At 36.6% G+C, this 24755-nt stretch overlaps 1 protein-coding gene across 3 annotated transcripts in view; it reads left to right on the forward strand.

Annotated features, from left to right (window-relative positions):
• The window catches only part of gramd4a (GRAM domain containing 4a), a 57498-nt gene extending 33559 nt beyond the window's left edge, over positions 1–23939 (forward strand). For 2 of the 3 annotated variants that reach the window (XM_079622148.1, XM_079622150.1), the window contains 17 exons: positions 3387–3507; positions 4522–4583; positions 7061–7196; positions 9235–9260; positions 9394–9485; positions 10331–10422; positions 10742–10790; positions 10881–10952; positions 11307–11350; positions 11662–11771; positions 13147–13301; positions 13519–13536; positions 18340–18484; positions 18664–18757; positions 19643–19733; positions 20435–20503; positions 22976–23939. In XM_079622148.1, the coding sequence (XP_079478274.1) occupies positions 3387–3507; positions 4522–4583; positions 7061–7196; positions 9235–9260; positions 9394–9485; positions 10331–10422; positions 10742–10790; positions 10881–10952; positions 11307–11350; positions 11662–11771; positions 13147–13301; positions 13519–13536; positions 18340–18484; positions 18664–18757; positions 19643–19733; positions 20435–20503; positions 22976–23074 (1475 nt within the window). In that variant the 3' untranslated portion in view covers positions 23075–23939. The remainder of the gene's footprint in view (positions 1–3386; positions 3508–4521; positions 4584–7060; positions 7197–9234; positions 9261–9393; positions 9486–10330; positions 10423–10741; positions 10791–10880; positions 10953–11306; positions 11351–11661; positions 11772–13146; positions 13302–13518; positions 13537–18339; positions 18485–18663; positions 18758–19642; positions 19734–20434; positions 20504–22975) is intronic. The other variant, XM_079622149.1, reaches the window with a different exon arrangement.
• Positions 23940–24755: the final 816 nt, after the last annotated feature.

Below are 24755 nucleotides of genomic sequence, written 5' to 3' on the forward strand. Positions count from 1 at the left end.
TTTCTATATTGTTAATACAGTCAAAGTTAAAGGCTGTTGTTATAAGATAAGTATTGTTTTATAAGACAACATTTATGAAGCTAATTTTCAGGTGGCATCCTTCTACTTGAAGATATTGTCCCTGACAAGAACAAAAGCAGATGGAATTGCTGTAATAGAAATAGAAATATAGGCTAAATGTTTCATTCAATACTGTAAAGATTTGTCAAAGTTGGGGTATAGGTGATTTTCAGAGAGTAGTTATGGCGCGAACGCAATATCAGCTGGTTGTTTTGGTTCAGGAGGAACTGTAAACGGTGGCTGCTGTTTGTTTGCGGTGCTCTGTGACTGACATCTGTCTAACTCTGCAGAGTATGAAACACGCTGATGATGCGCGATGTCCGCGCGAGCAGATTCGCGGAGGTATGAAAATGCACACGTTGACAGGCAGGTAGGACATCATTCCGAGGGCGATGATTGGACGAACATTTTATGGTCCTACACCTTCCACAGACGATTATACATATAAATATATTTAGACCATTTAACTTAGTGATTGCTGTCAGGATGTGAAGAGACTCTTAACAAGCAAAAAATGATCGGTCATCATACTCGCCCTCAAGTTGTTCCAAATTCAATTCCACATTACAATTTAGAGTGATCTGTTATCAGAGGTAACTGTCTAAGTTCTGTATTTCAGAAATGTAAATAGGCCCATACAAAATCACAGTTATCGAAAAAAGTATTAATTTAAACAATGTAGTAATTTAATGCAGAAAGAAGGAGCTCAATGAAGTAATGAATTTGTTAACAAATGATAAACAAATGATTATGACATTTAGAAATATGTAGCATTGGTGCATGTTGGTTCAGAGTTTGCGTCATCTGAAGTCTTCACGGGAGCTGGCGCAGTCTCTTCACACGTGTTGAGCATCTGAAATCTTCCCAAACCAGTATATTCTTCCAGTTGAAGAATATGGGTAACCAAAAAGTTGATGTACCCCATTGACTTCCATAGTATTTTATTTCTTCACACTATAGAAGTCAATGCGGCCCATCAGCTGTTTGGTTACATTCTTCAAAACTTCTCAATTGGGCCAGTTCTGGCCGTGATAGGCTGGTTCTGTTACACGAAAACCCTGTACAATAGCCAGACACACACTGTACTGCTCATCATGCTCTTCTGAAGCTACTGAGTGTAAATGTGTACAACTATTCTATATTGTATGTTTTGAAATGACTAACATGTCTTTCTAACATACAATTCCAGCATTTCAGTCAACATATTCCGCAGTTCATATTAAAAGACTGATCACAGAGACATTCAGCCTTCGAGTAATAATAAAGGAGGCAGAAATATATTATTTTCTGCCTGAAGAGATTGTTTTTTTTTTCTCATGAAGATCAATGAGAATTAGAGATGAACTGATTGCTGTAGCATCGTAATCTCTGTGTGGCCTGTCTAATGATGGAGACCGATCTAAAGATGTTGGGTGCAGACGTCGAGACACACCACGGCTCAGTATATTGTGTGATTTGTCCATCAGCAATAGATTAAAAACATTTAAATACTTTTAATACTTTGAAGAACCCTTTATTTACTTTTTAAAAACAATTGGCACGAACAAATTAATTAGTGTTAATTAGATTTTCTCGCTATGGGTGTTATAGGAGGTTTCGATGCTAGCGTTGCTAAGATGCTATGAATGGTTGTCGACGCACTGCTGTGCGGTTATTATGGTGTTATGAGTGGTTGCCAGGGCATTGTGGTTGCTAAGATGTTCTAAGTGGATGTTACCAAGTTGCAATGCACTTACTAAGGGTTTCAGAGTAGCTGTTAGCATCTTGCTATGTAGTTTGCTAAAGTGTTGTGAGTAGTTGCTAGTTTTCTGGTTTTAGTTGAAAACTGTGAGTAAAATTGCTTTGAAATTGAATAATATAGGCTACCATTACACACCAAGTTTATTATCAAGTTTGTTTAAACTTTTATTTGAGCAACAGCAACTCATGCGTTGTGTGCTAACCTTAGCTAACACCAATAAAAAGGGTTGGATGCTATTAGGATCACTGGGCCTTTTATTTTTGTTAGAATCTATGCTTAGGCAGTTCAGCCTTGTGGAAATCTAAATGTTGTGAATAGAAACATCGCTATAGATTAATTGACTGCATGTTCAGTGATGTTCCTCTAGTGATGTGCATCTCTTCTGAAACCATCTGTCACACACAAGCACTTCCACTAATGGTCATCTCTCTCTGAACTCAGGGTTCAGGTACTAGAGTTTTACAGAGCGCTGATGGTCGCTCAGATCTTATTCTCTCCTTTATGGCTCTCTCTGTATGAGGGAAAGCTCATATTAGCACTTAAATATTTATAATGCTTAGCTGGGAACAAAGACCATGTAGAGTCCATAGCTGCAGGCTCACAGCGGTACATTAGACCACTGAGAAGACTGGAGAGTTATTGAGGAAAACACTTTCAAATTGTTACCGATGTAAAGCTGGAACTTCTCCGATAATCCAAAAGAGGTTTATTTTTGCAATAATGACTGAATGACCGCAAATTAAGCTGCTTATTACAAAGCTACTTTACTAAGTACCATAGTAAATAAATGTAAATGAAATATTTATCTGAACTCAATCATCACATGAGAAAAAGAGAGGGCGAAGTGATACAAGAGACATCGAAGTATGGGTTTCCAGGGTAAATGGGCATATATTGTGAGGGATTGTACAGCTAACAGGTAATGAAGATGTTTTAACTATAGCATTTAAAATTACTATTATTAACTTGTTTTTTCTTACTGTATTAACTCTGTTTTGTTTTTGTTTTTTGTTTGAATCCCCATGGAAAAGTATAGTTTGGTATTATGAATACATCCATCATCACTCCCCAGACAGCAACATAGTGTCGGCCCAGATACGGCCCACATCTGGCACATGTGGATTCAACACGTACCAGATGTGGGCTAGATCTGGGCCGACACTATGTTTCTGTCTGGGATATATGATTACACTGTGTAATTACCATATTCATGTGCCAAATAAATAAAAATCACTAAAAATAAATGTAAATAAACATCACTCAACTATCTACATGGTACACTCTAAAAAATGCTGGGTTGTTTCAACCCATTTTTGAGTAAAATATGGACAAACCCAGCCATTGGGTTAAATTTTTTCAATTACATTTTTAACCCAACATTTGGGTTTGTCCATATTTTACCCAAAATTGGGTTGAAACAACCCAGCATTTTTTTAGAGTGTACACCTAGGTACTTGTATATGTCCGAAAACATTTAGATGTGTTCATAAAACTTCCTGTTAACACTTATCCAGATCTAGATCTTCATACAGAAGGAATTGAAGTGTGTGGTAATTTTTTCTTGTTTTGGTTTTGTTTTTTTCAGAGGAGGAATTGCGGAAGCTTCGAGAAGAAACCAATGTGGAGACGCTTAAGCAGGAGCTGGAGAGAGAACGCAGCAGAAGACTTGACCTGGAACAGAAGATGAGCGATGTGCTGAAAACCAGGTGAACAAAAAACAAAACAAAAACGCACAAGCAAAGGAACTCGTTACATAAAAATGAGTTGACATAAAGTTTCAAACAATGGATGAGGAGCACAGGAGCCAGAGGCCACAGATGCTCTATGCAAGTACTAGGGATTGGGAATAGAAAACTAGTTGTATAGTTTGTGTAAACGGTGTTCAATGATCCGGTCCTGTACTCTGCCCATCTGTGAGCTGCCCTCGACACAACCTGAGCTATAAAAATAGCCACTACATCTCACCCCCCGTGACCCTAAAGTGAGAAGTCAATGTCTATACGTAGAGAGTCATGCACAACAATATGTCAGTACAGTGTGTTCTTTCCACTGATGTCCTTTCAATATGCAATTGATTCAGATTTGATTGGCGACATGTTAGGCTTGCACAGGAGTGTACTGAGCTACTGTTTGTTGAAGAGAGGTTTCTGACCTTTGACCTGCAAATATGTGTGTGTGTGTGAGATTTTGACAAATCAAACGTTTTATATCGTTTTAGCTTATACTAGAGTTCTCAAACATTTTTTGGGGGAATATGGCTGAACACAAAACAATTCAAACTTAAATATTAAATGTGTTTGCTTTTATAACTATTAAAACCCTAATATATTTCTAACTTCTTATCTGTACAGTTCTTAAAATAATCAGAATATACCAAGTTTTATATAAACATTGCATCCTTTGCCATTTTTTTTATTCTATTTTATTTCAGCTTCATTGCATTTATCAAAAATTATTTGTAAGAGTTTTGCTTTTGTTAATAACGACACTTATTGCAGACTCCTTGACTCAAGTTGGTTAAACGTTATTGCAAAAATAGCTCAGAAAAGTATGTTTGCGGATGCCACGTTAACATTCTGTCATTTTTTTTTCAGTCATGTTACATGTGTGTTTTTGTGGCCACTGTGAATATTTTTCATAGAAGTACATGTTTGTAGTCATTTTTTAATGGAAGTTTTGTATGAACTGACAGTTAATGTAGTTTGTGTTTCCTGGTCCAGGTGTGAAGATTCTCCACCTCAGCTTCCACGGAAACAGCAGCCACCTGCAGCGAATGGCACAGGTAACACAACCCACAATGTTATGACACTAAGCGTACGTTTACACAAGAACAATGCACTTAAAATGTAAACGTTTTTCGTGTACGAACGATGATAAGCTCAGTTCACATGGATCCGCGAAAACGTCTTAAAACGCTGTATTATTCATGCCAGACCAGTAGATGGCGATATCACTTTGTAAAGAAACTATACGCCTATAGACTGAACATGTAATGCGCATGCGCATGATGTCACTGTTTTCACAAATTCATGTTTTTGTAGTTTACATGGAGACTATAAAATTTAACATTGCACTTTGTAACCCGTTTTCAAAAGTTCGTATTTTCAGGTCCCGAAAACGCTTTCGGCGTTTTTAGTTGAAAACGGTGTTGTGTAAACTCCCCCTTAAAAGTCTCAAAATGATTCACTTTTGGATGAAAATATATCTACACCTCACCATTTTTAGATCTACTCTAAAGAAGAAATTTAAAGGTGGAATTATATGTATCGTTTGAAGATAAGGCAATCCCAGAATTCACTGCAAAACGCTCGGTGAAAATTTTAACATGGTGAACAAGAAAATGTAATGCTACATATATTTATCTCGATAAAAATAGTTTTATTGAAATTGTATAATTTATATCTTTGTCCTATTGTTTGTAATTTGCTTTTAAAGCTGTTAAATCTAATAAATCTTGTTTACGCTTTCTGCTGGGTTTTTTTGTCATGTATGACTATTGTACATCTGTTATCATGCATAATATGGTAAATGTAGTATCCTAATGATAAAAGTCCTCTTGTAGTCTATCATTTTATCCCTTAAAACGCATCTTTGATCACCAAAATGACCTATATAAAAAAAGATTCCCTTGAAAAAAAATTGTCATGCCTAAAAAAATAGCTTGAATGTAACTCTACACCCTTGTCTCTTTTAGTATACGAGAATTGATGAATATGCAAATTAGCCCCGCCTCCACTCACTCACACCAGCTCACAGAGATCCACTCGTTGACGATCACACGTTGACCTGGGCTGCGTTTCCCAAAAGCATCGTAAGCCAAAGTTGATCGTAAAAACGATCGTACAACTGATCTTAATATTATGGTCTGTTTCCCAAAAGCATCGTAGCGTAAGTAGCACTTAAAAATCTACGTAGAACTACGAGTGCTCTGGAGTAATCGTACATCCCCAAGTGCATCGTAAGAAGACAGATTTCTGAGGTCACCTGCAGGACAACCGGCAGATTACACTTTTATCTAGATTTAACACACTGCAACGCAAGTAATATAATAATGTTTTGATTGTACTTTATTGTACACTTTATTTTACTCGTTTTTTGTTTACATGAATTTATAAATGAAATAATTAAAAAGGGAAGAAAAAGATAGAAATACACACCTAAATTAAATGAATTAACAAAAATATATATAAAAGAAGTAATGTGGAAAATATGCTTCAAGAGCAATATAGGGATGAATTAAAAAAAAATCTGTCAATAACGCGCACAAAAACCAGCCATGTATTGGCGATTTCTTGGTTGGCCATCATGTGGTCCCATGCCATCTTAGTCGTCGTCCTCCTCTTCCCCCTCTTCATCTTCCTCCCTGTTAAGTAAGGGCACTCTTTAATGTAATCTTTTTGAAAGGTATCTTTTTTTTTCAGCCATTTTGTCAGTGCCTCCGCCTGTAGGTGCTTTATATAGACTTGTCTTGATTGCTAATCCACAACAGATGACGACTATTAGGTTAAACATTCAGAATAGGAATCCATATAAGGTTATATTTCAGCACTTCGTGAATGGGCAGCGACTCTTAAGTAGCACGTTACATGTTAAGTGCATTTTTGGGAAACGCGCGTGGAATTGCCGCGAGCGTTCGTAACCTTGCACGTAGAGAGCGCTCTTAAGAGCTAAAATACATCGTTATCGGGAAACCCGGCCCTGATTAACCAATCAACAAGGTAGTGTGTGACGTCAGAAACACCAGCGATTTAAAACTGTGTTTTTGAGACTGTCTTTGACTCACTGCAGTTTCAAGCAGAAAATACTCAGCAATGGTGTTGACTTATTATGAATTTGCACATGGTTTGTATTAAAGCATATAAAAAACACCTCATAGACATATAAACAACATTAAAAACTTAAAAACCCTGGAAATGTTTGTAAATTACATCCACAAAATCAGTAATTTCTATTAAATCTCTATTTGAATAGTCTTTTTGTCTCAGTCATTTGGGTTAAAGTGGCTATAATCCGGTATAACGGTTTTGGATTTTCCGCCTGGTTTTGGTTAGTAATTCTGAAATCTCTGCTCCGGGAAGCTTTCAGCTGTTATTTTAGGCACTTGTCTAAATTTGTAGACCAACTAGGCCAGATCGACCCCTTTTGTTTGAGGCAGGAAATGAGAATGTAGAGCACAAGCTCCCTGACTCTCTGGATTCAGATTAATAGAGCTTTGCTTATGGCTTCTGAATGAAGTATATGTCTAAACCCTCACTGTAGACAAACAGCAGAAGGAGACGGTGTGTTCGCGGCTGCAGAGTTGGCTGTATGATCGGTTTGGGGTTTACATTGAGGATTTTCGCTTCCAGCCTGAGGAGAACACAGTTGAGGCTGAGGAGCCACTAAGTGCTAAAAGGTCAGTGAAGAAAGATCACCTGTGGAACTTTATACAACTCTGTACAGGAAGAAGTCATTCATTCTTGTGAAACTAAAATACTCTGCTCTGTTATTATTTCCCATAGTTCTTCTTTCTCTGTCCAGTAACGTTTTATTGTAAACATCTGCCCCCCTGTGGTCAGGATGCTTTTAGTCAGAATAGGTCAAGTATAGTGGCAAAGAGGAGATCCATAAACTGACATATAATTATGCTTTTACTTTCAAAATTGTTAAAATAAAAGTTATCAAATGATGTACTTATCAGAGGGTTAGTGTTAGGTTTTACCATGTCAAATTTAAGCTTGGTCGTCTAATTTTTGGTTGTCCAGCCTTCAAAATCTGCCCCAGATTTTGAAGAGCTGGCCTCCTTTTTTGGAAACGGAGAAAAAAAAACTATTATCAATTTATATTGTATTTATTTTAAAAAAAGAAGAAAAAAGTTGAGCCAACTTGAAAAAGTAAGGCAACCGATTCAACTTTTTAAGTTAGCTCAACTAATTTGCTCCAGTTAAAGTCAACTTAAAAACTTTTGTTCATCTAATGAGTTACAGGTAGTCTTTTTTAACTTTAACTTCTTGTCAAGACAACCAAAGAATGTGTAGCAATGCAAGCAGCTGCAATCCTTGTTTTTTCATCTCCATGTTTGATTTTCAAAATGAACTATACACGACGAACACTATCACACGATGAACATCAGTTGCTTCTTAGAGCCACACAATTTACCCCATTTCACCCAGGCAAATAAACAGCAAAAGTTGCAATGAGAAGAACATATAGCTCTTTTTTCTAGAACATATAGCCCAGGTGAAACGGCGAATATAAACTATATAGTTTTAAGAGGCAAATGATGTTCATGTCGTGTACACTGTAAAAAATGTGGCTGCGATTAGTTATAACAACTTAAAATTTGTTGAGATAACTTAAATATCCAACTTAACTAAACTAAACTAAATTTAACTAAACTTAATATTTTAAGTAAAGCATGGACACATACTTTTTAAAGTTGAAGCAATGTTGGATTTTAAGTTGTGATAAATAATCGCAGCAATTTTTTTACAGTGTAGCTAACTTAACTTAAGTTAACTTAACTTAAATTAAATAAAACATGGAAATGAAAAAAAACAAGGACTGGAGCTGCTTGCATTCCTAAATGCTAAATATTGTTAAGTTGCCTTGACAAGAAGTTTTAGGTTCAAAAGACAACTTGCTACTCATTTCATGAACAAAAGTTTTTAAGTTCACAGTAACTGAAGCGAATTAGTTGAGTTAACTTAAAAAGTTGAGTGCGATAGGTTGTCTTGTTTTTTTAAGTTAGCTGAACTAACTTGTTTTTGAGCTCGTTTTGTGCTACTAATTTAGTGCAATTGAAAACAAGACAGTCCAGTCGCTTGTAAAGGTTTTTATGTTTGGGGGTTCTTGGTTTAAGACTTTTATTTTTTATAACCAAGAAACTTATGAAGAGTTAAAAAAAAAAAAAAAAAAAAAACCTTCACAAAACCCTGACAAACATGCTGTGTACAGCCTACTGGAATTTACAATTGATATACGCCGAACTAAACTAGTGAAGCAGGACTCAATAACAATACTCATAATAAAAAGAATCCAGTATGTTCAGAAATTCAAAAGTTTTAGAGCTTCCTCACTTGGTTTATGTCATACAGACAGATATCTCAAAACCACTTAATATTTGAGGTTTTTGTGGTTTGTGGCGTTCTGGATCTGATGTCCAGTCAATGCCTCAATTATACATGAGGCTATTGAGCCCATGTCTCTTAAATGTCCCCTCAGGGATCAATGGAGTTCATCCATCTGTCTCTGAAGAGAGGTATTGAGTGTGTGCTGCCCACAGCTGTCTGCTTGCATTGATTTACACGGTTTAAGTGTCACTTTGCTATAAAAAAATACAAGACCGGCTGTGGTTGGTGGAAGAAATTAGTGATGTTAGCTGAAGGCAAGGTAACGTGTCCCCCACTGTGCCATGGACATTGATATCTCAAACTGTTCCTTTTTTTTTTCAGATTAACTGAAAATATGCGACGACTTAGTAAGTCTATTTTTGCTGTTGTATTAAAGTGTTCTTGTGTTTTTGTTGATATACTTCATGCTCTTGAAACTATCCGCGCTCTTTTTGTTTAGATTTTTCATCTCTACTTGTTTATCTTTTCATTTTTTTCTAGAACGGGGTGCCAGACCGGTAACAAATTTCTTACGGAATCTGTCCGCCTTATCCAACTGGCACTCAGTATATACGTCAGCAATTGCCTTCATTGTGAGTGGCCTTCATCAGTTTTCTATGTTTGCAATTATACATATATATATTACACATCCTACTTTCCTTTTACACGCAAATAAGTTACTTAATATTTACCACTAAAATATGCACACACACAAAAAACGATAGTTTATTTGGTAACACTTTATTTTACAGTGTCCTTGTTACATATGTCGCATGTACTTAGTAATAACAGTACATTTGCATAATTACATGCAACTAACCCTCAACCAAACCCTAATCCTACCCTAACACTATAGTAAGTACATGTAGTTGCTTAATATTACTCAGTACCTAAATATATAACTACACTGTAACAATGACGCCTTAAAATAATGTGTAACCCTATGTTTTAAGGAGTCCTTGCTGCAGTGTAATAATACATTTAAGTACTGAGTAATATTAATGAATAACATGTACTTTCTATAAGGTTATAGTTAGGATTAGTATTTGTTTTAGGATTATTTGCATGTAATTATTTGCATGTAACTAATATAATAATATTAGTAAGTACATGCAACTTGTAACAAATAAACTAAGGTAACACTATTTTACAGTGTCCTTGTTACACGTTACTGTAGTAATAACTGTAAATGATGCAAAATTACATACAACTAACCCTAAACCAACCCCTATTTCTAACCTTATAGTAAATACATGTAGTTAATTAATATTACTCAGTAATTACTGTATAATTACACTGTAACAATGACACCTCATAATAAAGTGTCACCGTAACAAAAAATAAAGTGTAACCAAATGTTTTACTTTAAAAAATACTTGCTCATTAAATTGCTCATCAGTTGGACAGCCATGTAATGCGTGTTGTGTTTTTGTCACAGATTTATATGAATGCAGCATGGCATGGCTGGGCTATTCCTTTGTTTCTATTCTTAGCCATTCTGAGGTTGTCGTTGAACTACCTCATCGCCAGGTAAAACGTTTGCTTTTTCACTAGAATGGCTTTGAAACGGTCAAATAATATCACGGTTAAATTAAAAAAATGTTACCTAGATTTAAGTTAAATTTCTATGTTGTTGTGTATTGGCTGAAATTGCCAATTGTAAGAATTTCTATACTACCAAAAGTAGTATCAGTTGTCAACTTTTGTCAGCATATTTGTGCACTCCGGCAGTCATTATCACTGTGCATGTACTGCACATGCAGTGACTGTATATTAATAAACATACATATACGTGTTCATGTAACGCAAACAAATCAATTTAATTATGTTTTGTTTGTTTTTTCTATAGAGGATGGAGAATTCAGTGGAGTATTGTGCCTGAAGTTTCTGAACCTGTGGTAGGAATGTTTTTCCAGGGTGCATGTCAGTGACTTTTATTTTGATATTGTGCATATTGAAATGTCCTTCCTTGTGGTCTTTCTTTCCAGGAACCTCCAAAGGAAGACCTGACTGTGTCTGAAAAGTTTCAGTTAGTTCTCGACGTCGCACAAAAAGCTCAGGTATCAGCTTTACAGGCTTGTGCACATGAGCGCTTTTATTTTGGTACATTTTCATTTAAATATTAAAGGTGTCCATAGCATTTACATTATTGGTCAAAAGTTTGGACACACTCATGATATTGAAATCTTTTTGATCTGAAAGGCTTCTTATTATGATTTTTTAAATTATATAAGTTAGTTTGTAATAGTGATTGCGAAGGAAAAGCAGCCAATAGTTGTTAAGTATAGATGGAAATGATTGTAAAATGGTTTATTTCATAGTTTTTGAGGACTTTTATTTTATAATGTGAAATTGTGATTTGAAATTGTATGGACATGTCCCTCAAATGTCATTTTGTGTGTATTTTTCTGCAGAATCTTTTTGGTAAGATGTCAGATGTTTTGGAGAAAATCAAAAAGTAAGTAGCTCTTAAACGTTTATTGTAGGACTACGGGCTCCTTAAAGGGACATGGTAATGGAAACATATGAGATGGGTGACAACATTATCAATGTGCTTTTGCGTTCCCTTGCAAAACTTTTTGTTTTTCCCTAAAAACTTCACAAACAAATGCAAAAATTGTCCAGCAAGCATACAACTGGTGATGGAAATAATATTTCAAGGCTATTGTGAGTTTTGCAAAACGCAAAAGCTCTGTACAGGGAGAGTGAAAATTAGTTTGTGACCTGAAGGAAATTAATGAATGTTTTGTATGTGTTTGTGTACATCAGTTTGTTTATGTGGGTTCAGCCTGAGATCACTCAGAAGTTGTACATCGCTCTGTGGGTGGCCTTCATCTCCTCCTGCGTCCTGCCATACAAGCTGATGGGCTTTATGATCGGTAAATCATTATTCATAACCCCACATATGTACATAAACACCCCATACACACTAATAACACTGCAACACAAACAAACACTGCCATTCTGAATGGCTCTGACATGTCTCTTGTGTAACAGCATATTTAAATACAATCATTGTATCCCTTAAAACTCATATTTGATCACCAAAATTACATATTTAAGTGTTTTTTTTTCCTTGAAAATGTTGTTGTCATGCCTTAAAATAGCTTGAATGTAACTTTACACCCTTGCCTCATTAATATACATGAGATAATATACATTAATATACAAATGTCATTTACGTCTTTGAGTTTGTCAAGAGATTTAAAGCACTGTTTTTGACGACTGTGCATGTGCGAACATGCTCTAGTATGTAAGAACGAGCCTATGATTGAATCTGGAAATGAAGCAAAATAACTGAGAAAAAAACTGCCTCTTGCGCCCGACGCAAATCTAAAATGTGTTGGTCTGAAGTCGCTCCATTATTCATAGGTGTGGTTTGGGCGTAACGTGAAATAAACCAATCAGAGCGTCCTCTCACATTCCCTTTAAGAGCCGGCGCGCTTGTTCCACGGCGGATTGCTATTATAATTCGCCAGGCGCACGCAACTTACATGAAGGAATTGTTTTCTCAAACTGCAAAATAGCACCAGGGAACGTTTGCGCCGGAACACGCCTCCTCTTTTCGTGCGTCTGTGGAGGGAAAAGTCTGCTGTGCGTCGGGTGCAAAATAGGAATGATACATGCGTCGGCGTACATAGTCCTTTGCGCTGGGTGCAAGATAGGCCCCATTTAGCGACAAGGTAAACTACCGTTCAAAAATTTGGGATCAATAAAATGTATGTTTTTGAAAGAAGTGAATACCGGTACTTTTAATAGGCTTTTGAAGGCCTTTTTTTAATCAAAAGTGACAGTAAATACTTTACATTGTTAAAAAAATTTAATACGGTACTGATCAGCACAACTTTTCTTTTTTTTAACATTGACAATCATGTGACACTGAAGACTTAAATGATGGCTATATAAATGTAGCTTTTCCACCACAGTTATAAAAAGTTATTTTAAATTCTAACCATCTTTTCACAATATTATTTGAATGGATTTTTGATCAAATAAATGCAGCCTTATAAGAAACTCAAACATTAAAAACATTAAATAATCTTACCGACTTTTGAACGGTAGTGTACATTTATCACTTTGTGTCCATTATATTTAGTACAGAAGAGCATTCTGTGAAGTGAAGTGTGTTTTCATTAAATGAAAGTTAATTGTATTCAAAATAATGAAATAAATCTTTGCAAAATAGAAGTTTTTGTGCTGAAATGCAGTTGTGTTTATCATTCTCATGGTGTGTATATGTGTCTTCCCTGGTAGGGCTTTACGCAGGCATCAAGTTCTTTATTATAGACTTCCTTTTTAAGAGCTGCCCGAAACTCCGAGACAAATACGACACTCCGTTCATCATGTGGAACAACCTGCCCACGGACCCTCAGCTGAAAGAGCGCAGCAATGCCACTGTGTCTCGACGGGTGAGACCGAGAGAGACAATGTCATGCTCGTACAGCAGCCTCCTGGTTGTTTTCACGTTTGAAATGTCATACCTTTTGAAAACGTTTTTTTTCAGAGTGTCAGGCACTGTAAATATGTGCGTATGAGAGTGATGGGTGTTGCCTCGTAAGGGAATCATCATCAGTATAGAGTCGCTGACATGACGATCACATATAATCTGTTGTCTTTCTCTCTCAGCTGTCTGGGTGTGAGAAGGTAGGGACTGTGGTGTGCTTCTGCCAGCACCTGTGTGTGTGTGTGTGTGATCAAACCAGCTGACCTTACTTTCTTTACCTGTGTGTGTTTGGATCTAGATGCACCTTGTGATATTAATTTTTGTCTTTGGCCAAATGGATCAAAATGGCCACTTAGTCTCAGTGGCTCAATTAACTTAACCTCAACTAACTCACAGTTGTTATCTCACAGAGAAATGTTCAGGTCATATTTCACCACAAAATCAAAAGATATTAAAAAATATATAGATTTTTTTGTTTTTAGGACAAGGCTTTTATTTAATTTATTTAATTACAATTAGGCATATTTTACCATCTAAATTAACGCTATTGTAATAACAATTTACTATGGAAGCTTGTTTCCGCCACAGAATAAAACATTTTAAAAGATAATTGCTACTTTTTATCTCACAATTCCGAGTTTAAATCTCGCAATTCTGACTTTATTCCTCACAATTGCGATATATAAAGTCAGAATTGCGCAATATTAAAGTCGCAATAGCTAGTTCATATCACGCAATTCTGACGTTATAACACAAAATTGCGACTTCATATCACGCAATTCTGACGTTATAACACGCAACTGCAACTTTATATCACGCAACTGTGACTTTACATCACGCAATTCTGACTTTATAGCACACAATTGCGAGATCTATTGCGAATTCTGACATCTTTTCTCAAAACTGCGTGATATGAAGTCGCAATTTTGTGTTATAATGTCAGAATTGCGTGATATAAAGTTGCAGTTGCGTGTTATAACGTCAGAATTGTATGATATAAAGTTGCAGTTGCGTGTTATAACGTCAGAATTGCGTGATATGAAGTCGCAATTTTGTGTTATAACGTCAGAATTGCGTGATATAAAGTTGCAGTTGCGTGTTATAACGTCAGAATTGCGTGATATGAAGTTGCAATTTTGTGTTATAACGTCAGAATTGCGTGATATAAAGTTGCAGTTGCGTGTTATAACGTCAGAATTGTGTGATATGAAGTCGCAATTTTGTTATAACGTCAGAATTGCGTGATATAAAGTTGCAGTTGCGTGTTATAATGTCAGAATTGCGTGATATAAAGTTGCAGTTGCGTGTTATAACGTCAGAATTGTGTGATATGAAGTCGCAATTTTGTGTTATAACGTCAGAATTGCATGATATAAAGTTGTAGTTGCATGTTATAACGTCAGAATTGCGTGATATAAAGTTGCAGTTGCGTGTTATAACGTCAGAATTGCGTGATATAAAGTTGCAGTTGCGTGTTATAACGTCAGAATTGCGTGATAGAAAGTTGCAGTTGCGTGTTATAATGTCAGAATTGCGTGATATAAAGTTGCAGTTGCATGTTATAACGTCAGAATTGCGTGATATAAAGTGGCAGTTGCGTGTTAAGTCCAATTCTGAGGGAAAAAAGACTCACAATTGTATTTATATCTCGCAATTGTGACTTTATATCATGCAATTCTGAAAAAAAAGTCAGAATTGTGAGATACAAAGTCACAATTACCTTTTTTTTTATGTTGTATTCTGTGGCAGAAACAAGCTCCCATATTGTACATTATCCTAATCCTTAAAAACTAATTTTCTAACTATAATTAAAAAAAATATTCGTATTACTCTAATGTGATAAATCACATTCTAATCACTATAATGAAAAAATCCTGTTCTCATTACTATAATAAAAGCATTCTCATTAGTGTCATGCAAAAAAGATTATATCATCTTTTGTGTTACAGTAATAGGAATGAGATTTCTTCTCCCATTATGGTAATGAGAATGTGTGTTGGGGTGTACTTTATTGTCATGAAAGTTATGTCACGACGCAAATCTTAACGGTCCTAAAAACAGTCTTTATTTTCTTCATCCAAAATATAATGATGTGGTGTAATATCAGATGGGCATTTCTTGCTCTCTGCAGAATTGGCTCTTTATTTAAAATCTGATATAAAATAGCATTAATTGACTGATCTACTGAAAGAATTTAATATGAATGATTTTGCTTAATGTAATCTAATGTAGCTATTGCATATTAATGTAACATGTACAGCTAATGTGCCATTTTGAATCCATTTTCACAGACTATTTGATGCGTTTGCTCTGTGTGTGAATAGATAGAAAAGGATTGCTTCGAGTAGTTTCCACCAGTGTTATGTTAGTATCAGGGAGATACTATTATATTGTTTTTGTTAACAGTTTGAATTCGCTTTTTTATTTTTTATTATTATTAGTTTTAGTAATCTTGTGTGTTTTTGTAATTTTATTTCAGTTTCAGTTATTTTAGTACATCAATTTAAGCTAAATGAAAAGGAGAAATGTTTCCTTTGCTGAAATTAAATTGTATTTAATTTTATTTGTTATGTCAGTATATTTTTTTCATGGTTTTAGTGAACTACACTAACACTGGTTTACACAACAATGCAGCTGTAGTTTGGGTTCTTAGAAGTAGATCATTAGAGGTAGAAATAGTTGAATGTGTGCCTTTAGGACAATGAAATAACGTATTTTGACTGTGTTGTTGGGAATCTGTAGAGAGAACATACTACTACATGCCCTTGAGAATGAGCTCAATGGCGGTTGTTAAAATTACCTTTAAACTTCTCTCAAAACATCATTACACTGACTTACTGACGCCCACATGAACTCATTTCATGTTGACTTTCGCTGCGTTCACGCCATGTCGTAATTTACGAGACGGCAACGCGTGACTTCCCACTCGGAGTTGTTCATGTCCTCGGACTCGGAATTGTGTTTCTATGGCAACACTATCAATCTGCAAATCGGAGCTCTCAGAAAAATCCTAGTTTACAAATTGTGCTTATGAGTTCTACAAGGACATGAACACTTTTTACAAGTCGTAATCTCATAATTACGGTAATTACGACATGCCGTGAACGCACTTTGTATTGTTTTGATCGTAAAGTCAACAGGAAATAAAAATTAAACCTGTTTTCTTCCCTAATACATATTAAAAGTGAGGCATAATTCACGGCTAGCTGTGTATTAAACGGTTTTCATGCACGACATGGAGGCAAAGAACCACCCGACGCGAAGGGAAGCATTCAAACCGTTTAATACACTGCTAGCCGTTAATTATGCCACTTATACCATGGTCATTTGCCAGAAGTTAAAGCTGTCATTGATATTTTCAGCGCTAAATTTGACTGGAAGGGTGAGTGAGTGAGTGAGTGAGTGAGTGAGTGAGTGAGTGAGTGAGTGAGTGAGTGAGTGAGTGAGTGAGTGAGTGAGTGATTGAGTGAGTGAGTGAGTTAGTGAGTGATTGAGTGAGTGAGTGATTGAGTGAGTGAGTGATTGAATGAGTGAGTGAGTGAGTGAGTGATTGAGTGAGTGAGTGAGTGATTGAGTGATTGAGTGAGTGATTGAGTGAGTGAGTGAGTGAGTGAGTGATTGAGTGAGTGAGTGAGTGAGTGAGTGAGTGAGTGAGTGAGTGAGTGAGTGAGGGATTGAGTGAGTGAGTGAGTGATTGAGTGAGTGAGTGTTTGAGTGAGTGATTGAGTGATTGAGTGAGTGAGTGAGTGATTGAGTGAGTGAGTGATTGAGTGATTGAGTGAGTGAGTGAGTGATTGAGTGAGTGAGTGATTGAGTGAGTGATTGAGTGATTGATTGAGTGAGTGAGTGATTGAGTGAGTGAGTGAGTGATTGAGTGAGTGAGTGATTGATTGAGTGAGTGAGTGAGTGAGTGAGTGAGTGAGTGATTGAGTGAGTGAGTGAGGGATTGAGTGAGTGATTGAGTGAGTGAGTGTTTGAGTGAGTGAGTGAGTGAGTGAATGAGTGAGTGAGTGAGTGAGTGATTGAGTGAGTGATTGAGTGAGTGAGTGAGTGAGTGAGTGAGTGAGTGAGTGAGTGATTGAGTGATTGAGTGAGTGAGTGAGTGAGTGAGTGAGTGATTGAGTGAGTGTGTGAGTGATTGAGTGAGTGAGTGAGTGATTGAGTGATTGATTGAGTGAGTGAGTGATTGAGTGATTGAGTGAGTGAGTGAGTGAGTGAGTGAGTGATTGAGTGATTGATTGAGTGAGTGAGTGAGTGATTGAGTGAGTGAGTGAGTGAGTGAGTGAGTGAGTGAGTGAGTGAGTGAGTGATTGAGTGATTGATTGAGTGAGTGAGTGATTGAGTGAGTGAGTGAGTGAGTGAGTGATTGAGTGAGTGAGTGATTGAGTGAGTGATTGAGTGAGTGAGTGTGAGTGAGTGAGTTGTGCTCTCTACTAGCAATGAAGCTGTGAGTTGAATTACTTCAAATTACTTACTGGTGTGTGTACAGCACAATCTCCGATTTCTGTGTGCGAGTCAGTGACATCCCAGACAGCATCATAGTGTCGGTCCAGATCCGTGCCACATCTTGTACATGTGGATTCACTGCGTACCGGATGTGGGCCGACACTATGATGCTGTCTGGGATACATGTGTGCGTGTGCTTCAATAAAAAGCAGTGCATTGATATACAGTAGAATGGTGAATAAACTGACATGGCACTATCTGTCCATTAAACGGTTTTACTGCACACCTTCCAGCCAATCAGAATTGAGTATTCAGGCAGACCATGGTATAATTGCTATTGTGAGTGATTGATCAGTGCATGTTTTTCCAGAAGAGAGAAAAAAAATTGTTCATCCCCTCAAACACCTATCCTTTATAAATGTAAATATCATAAATACCAGAAATATGTCACACATTATGCAAGTCAAATGTTTTTGCTTTAATGTAATGGCTAAAAGTATCAGTTAATGCAATCTGTTCATTTGAGTTGTTATAAAATCCCTCTCTTTCATGTTAAGATTCAGCCAGTGGTCTCACGGAGCAGTTTAGCCACCATCCCGCCCGGAGTGACCCGAGAGGAAGAGCCTGGCCGCTCACACAACACAAAGAAAGGAGCATTCCATGAGATCTTCAACCTGCCCGAGAATGAGAGACCTCTGCCCGGTGAGACCTCTCGTAGACTTGGTTCTTGTCTTATGAGACTCCGCATCCTGAAAAAAAAAAAAAGTACTTGAAACCTAAATAGACAAAAACCAAACAGGCTTGAGTTGGACATGCCAAACAGATTTTTATTTTTCCACCCGTGTATCCACAAGTGATTTAGTCGTGTCTTTTTTTTTCAGTGTGTGAGAATGGATGGAGATGCTGTCTGATAAACAGAGACCGGAAGATGCCCACCGACTACATTCGCAACGGGATGCTCTACGTCACTGAGAAGTAAGAAACATTTGCTCAGCGGGGTTGGGGAAAGTTACTTTTAAAAGTAATGTTACAATATTGCATTAGTCTCTAAAAAGTAACTAATTGTGTTGCTTAGTTACTTCTTATGGAAGTAATGTAATGTTGCATTACTTTTGCGTTACTTTTTGTCACTTGAGCTGGGCTTAATAACAGTTTTAATAAAAGTTATATTTTTGGACAGCTCAAACTAAACTTTTCAGATGTGCTGCCATTCTGGATTGCAGGGAAAAAACAAACATCTAATCATAAATGTGATGTTTAACTAAAGTCACTTTTGCTTATTGGTAGAGTTGAATTGGGTCATCGAAGGTCAGCAGCAAAGACATTGGTTAATAAAGTGAGATTAAATACATAAAGTATATTTGTATCATTTAACATATTTAATTGTTGCAGGTTTGCGTAATATTCTGAGTTTGCATTTCAAAGTTTCGATTCATTTTGAGGAACACTGAATGTTTTTGTGCTAGTGAAGTGAGTAAATTCAGGCTCACATTTAGTCTAGAACTACAAAAACCATCATGTTCACACAACGCCTCTGGACTTACTCACGATTCATCTCAACACGGGGACAGGAGAGCTGTCAGTCAATAAATGAACAAACAAAGTGGCTTGTGTTACTCATTTGAAAAAGTAACTCTTTGTTACTTGTTACTTGTAAAAAGTAATCTGATTACATGCTGTTGGTTAGTGTCTGATTGCTGAGCACAGCAAGATTCTTCTAACTCTGAAGATCTCTTTCATGTCGTTATGAATACGTTAATGCCATTGTTTAACATAATATCAGATTGAGAGGTACCATAGAATCAACATGTGTGTTAATGCACTTAACATTATAATTACAATTGGCTGTCCATCCATCAGCTACCTGTGCTTTGAGAGCTCCAGCTCAAGATCAGGGTCTTCAAAGAAGAACAAAGTCATTAAACTGGTGGACATCACAGATATCCAGAAGGTATGTGCAGTGTTCTTTCTAACTAAAAAGTCATTGAAATAAAGGGATTTGTCCCGGGATCGTTTGATTTTGGTTCATTCACACTGACGGTGATTTTCCGGGATCTGTGAGTGCGTTCACACACATCCCGGTAAGATCCCGTAAAGACACGTGACGTCAGGATGAGACGTGTAACGTACGCGTCGAAAACATGTACACTAACGCATCGCGTACCGTTCCACAAAACTGGCGAACGATCTCAGCTTGAGCGCGGATAGTAAGGAGCCCCTGGTCTCTGCTTCGTTCCAGTTTGCAAAAAAAAACATTCGTTCTTTCTTTGTTGATGACAAACACGTACAGAGATAAGATCTTCACCATTCCTAGAGATTGGCAGACAACGTTTCGAGGGGGAGGGGAGGTTAACTCAGAGGGGAGGTTAACTAAGAAAATTTTAACCATAAATTTTAGACCAAAGTGAGCTATACTCTATTTATTATCCTTTTTTTCCCCCATAGTAGGACATTTTGAGGAATTCCCAGACAGCAAATATAGTGTCGGCCCAAATCCGGCCCACATCTGGTACACGTGAAATCCACATGTGCCAGATGTGTCCTGGATCTGGGCCGACACCACGTTGCTGTCTGGGTTGTCACCATATCATGTTTAATGTTTATTGCAAATCGCTTACTTCTACAATAACTCTTGCTTTTCTTTTTTCACAGTATAAAGTTTTATCAGTTCTGCCTGGGTCTGGAATGGGCATTTCCATTGCCACACCGTCAACACAGAAGGTAGTCAAGTCAAATTTATTTGTATGTTAGCGCTTCACAATACACATTGTTTCAAAGCAGAAAATCGTAATGTTAATATTTATAATATCTTAATACCTTAGAGCCGTATTTAGCAGATTAGAGCTGGGCGATAATAGTTAATTTTGCAATGGTACAAGCAATCAAACAGTTGAGATTTGCTATACCTAAAGTATATATCACCATATGCGAGTATACTGTAAATACATACTTATATATCCTACTTTATATAAAGATCTGGATGATAATATAGTTAAATTTTGTGATGATATAAACAATCACGCAGTTGCGAGTTGAATATACCTCAAATACGTCCTGCTTAACTCTTTTCCCCGCCAGAAAAAAGGTTGCCAGCCAAAATGTTCATCAATTTGGGAAATTTCCCCAGAATATTTTATTGTATAAATATCTGCATTCTTTTTTATCAACACTTGAATGCGAGTAAGTTTCATTCAAATAAGCAACATTTTGAGCTAAAAGCTGAAAAAACAAGTTTTTGTCAAAGTCGTATCGGATTCAGACCGATGATCAAAACACAGATGGAGTAGATCCAGTCCATCAACTTACTTACCAATGCTTCACAGTTCTACAGCTCGTCCTGGGTCGACATTTCATTTAGTAAACTTAGGCAGTTTTATGTATATGCTGTTTAATGTTGACAATCGCGTTATTTTACATATGCATCTGCTTACATATATGTATGGAAGCTTGTTTCCGTCGCAGAATAAAAAAATGTAAAAGATAATTGACCCTTCGCAGGGAGCTTGATTGACAGGTGATCTGACCAATCATACTTCGCTATCCGCCATTTTGTCCGACAAAGCAGTCAGGAGAGTTCGTAGATTAACATGGGAGTATTTGAACTTGAGAAACGGAGTGTACTGACGGTTAAAACAACATTTCTTCTTATGTTTATTCATGTTTAAAACTGGCTTTAACTGATGCTCTACAGCGATCTGTCAGACACATTAAAGAGCCACAAAACGGTATTTATTGTTTAAATTTCTTTAAAAAAATTACCAAATTTGAAAGGTGAGACTTTGTTTAATATCAAAAGTAACCGAAAAGTAACCTGGTCTGTCCTGTCTGTCAGCGCCTCCTCTCTGCTCACATGTATTGTTCACTGCGTGAGAACATGGTGTGTGTGTGAGAGCGGCGTAGCTTGTCGGACATAGCGACAGTAACTAAGGGCGGGTGGGTCTTTGCGAACGGTCAATTGCGTCTTTTTATCTCACATTTGCGAGTTTACATCTGGGAATTCTGACTTTATTTCAAAGATTTGCGTGTTATAAAGTCAGAATTGCGAAACTCACAATTCAGATTTTTTTCTCACGTAATTGTGAGTTTATATCTCGCAGTTCTGACTTTATAACACGCTATTGAGAATTGTGAGATATATCTCAGAATTGTGAGATATAATGTCGCAATTGCGATTTATAAAGTCCAATTCTAAGGAAAAAAGACACTTTTTTTTCTTGCAATTGCACATTTATATCTCTCAATTCAGACTTACTAACACACAATTGCGACTTTATATCACACAATTGACCGTTCACAAAGACCCCGCCCCCCTTAGTTACTGTCGCTATGTCTGACAAGCTACGCCGCTCTCACGCCACATATTCTCACGCAGTGAAAAATACATCGCGGAGCAGAGGACACTGACAACACACTGACAGACAGGACAGACCAGGTTACTTTTCGTTACTTTTGATATTAAACAAAATCTCACCTTTCAAATTTGGTCATTTTTTAAAAGAAATTTAAACAATAAATAAGATTTTGTGGCTCTTTAATGTGTCTGACAGATCGCTGTAGAGCATCAGTTAAAGCCACTCGTGAACCGATCATCTCTTCCTTCTAGTTCATTTATAGCATCAAATAAACATGAATGAACATCAGAAGGAATGTTGTTTTAACCGCGGAAAGGCGTCAGTACACTCCGTTTTTCAACTTTAAATCCTCCCATGTTAATCTACTAACTCTCCTGACTGCTTTGTCGGACAAGTATGATTGGTCAGATCACCTGTCAATCAAGCTCCCTGCGAAGGGTCAATTCTGACTTCATAACTCGCAATTTTGAATTTATATCATGCAATTGTGAGAAAAAAATTCTGAATTGTGAGATAAAAAGTCGCAATTATATTTTTATTTGTTTTATTCTATGGCGTTAACAAGCTTCCATACATATGTTATTGCTTGTTTCTGCTTCTTCTTCACATGTCTTTTGATCAGGAGATTCAGAACTCTTTCAGAGGATGCGTAATAGCACCCCCTACCGTATAACAGTGAAAAAAACGGAAAGCCAGAAATTTCAGTCAATGGCGAGAAAAGAGTTAAAAGCAATTTGATGTCTTTTTTTCCCTCATTGAAATAACGAAAGTGTCTGTCTTGTTGCTTTGATGAATAATTGTGTAAAGTCTGACAGTAAATCGCTTTATCTTGTTCTCGCAGCCACTGGTCTTTGGTGCCATGATACACAGAGACGAGGCCTTCGAGACGATCTTTACCCAGTACATGAAGATCATGACCACAGCCAACCCTGAGACATAACTCCACCTTTTATCCTTCTGGAGGATATCTCGTTCGGGAAAAAACAAGTATGGGACCAGCATTTCCTGTCTGGCTAACTGTAATTGACCGTTATTTGGATGATCGTAGGCTTGAGACGTGACCAGCAGGAGATTTTTAGCGAGCTGACATTCCAGCGAGAGTTCTGCATCTCAAAAGAAAGAGACTTTTCCAACCGGAGGGATGCGGGCCGGCTTCTCGTCATGCGACTGTGACCCTTTTTTTTGGCTTTCAAAAGATGAGCACACTGATCCGACCTTCGTGTTTTTGTACTCATCTGTTAACGATTCAGATTTCACGTCTGGTTTTAACCAACCAGACGTCTTGAACACTTTAAACACTGCAAAGATTCATTTTCTCAATCAGTATTTTTGTTTAAAACTGAATTCAAGATATGTGTCTTGTTTTCTTACACAATTTTGCTTCACAAGTAAATTTGTCTTTTAACTAAATTTAGATATTTTGTACCGGAAAACAAGACAAAAATACTGATAAATACGAAGAAGAAAAAAAAAGTGTATTCACACTTAAGGCATTTTGCAGCAACAAATCGACAGGAAGTCATTCATTTTCAATGGGAGTTGGCGATTTAATGCGCCACATTAGTTTATATGTCTTGTGCACTATATTCATTCTTCACCACTACGCATCTTTCAAAATCTCAAAAAGATGACTTTTTATTTTAAAAAGTTATGAGGCTGGTTATACTTTGCTCACTTTGTCATGTTGGCAATTGTCACTGTTTGCTCGAGTTGCTAGAAATCGACAGCTTTCATTGAAAATGACTCCTGGTTGCTTTGTCACAGCAAATCACTGTCAGTGCAAATGACCTTTCAGACTGATAAAACAAACAAAAAAAAAACGCCTTTATTTTTTACATTTGTTTACATTGTTGCTGTGTGCGCACAACACGGTCGCACTCAAAACTCACTTACAGTAAATCTCACCTCTCAGCAAAGTGTGCTTCATGTCTTTTTAGCAGAACATTTTCCCAAACTTAACTTTGGGGAGAGTGTAGTTTCAAATGGCCTTTCTTTAAAATGGTTGTAATTGTCGTAGCAGTCGAGGCTAATCGATTGGTTTGCTTACGCTTGAAAACACTAGTTAGATATGAAAGGTGTCAAACGTCGCACTTTATTTTTCAGTATGTGTACCAACTGTTTACTCGTACAAGAAAGTACTGAGTAATATAAGGTAACTTACTTGGATTTTAATATTAAGGTTAAGTTTAGTACATACTAAAACAGGACTGTAAAATAAAGTGCTATCCAACTATTTTTTTTTTTACCAAGAATTTCATGTGTGCAGATGAACACCGACCGGTTACTTGTTAACGTTTTGTCACTTTAAACCGTTGAAGTTGAAGTTAAATTCAGATGTACGGCAAAGTCTGTTCATAAAGCGACTATAGTAAGTCTTTGGATGAATCTCACAAAGAAATATTCAGATCATATTTCACCTCAAAATAAAAAAATGATGTGTCAATGAAAATAATGTACAAAATAATACATATGTATGTATGTTTATATATATATATATATATATATATATATAGTATATATATATATATATATATATACTGTATATATATATATATATATACAGTATATATATATATATATATATATATATATTAGTCTCAAGTTTTATATATATATATATA

This window comes from Phoxinus phoxinus (assembly GCF_949152265.1).
Source record: "Phoxinus phoxinus genome assembly, chromosome: 9".
NCBI lineage: Eukaryota > Metazoa > Chordata > Actinopteri > Cypriniformes > Leuciscidae > Phoxinus > Phoxinus phoxinus.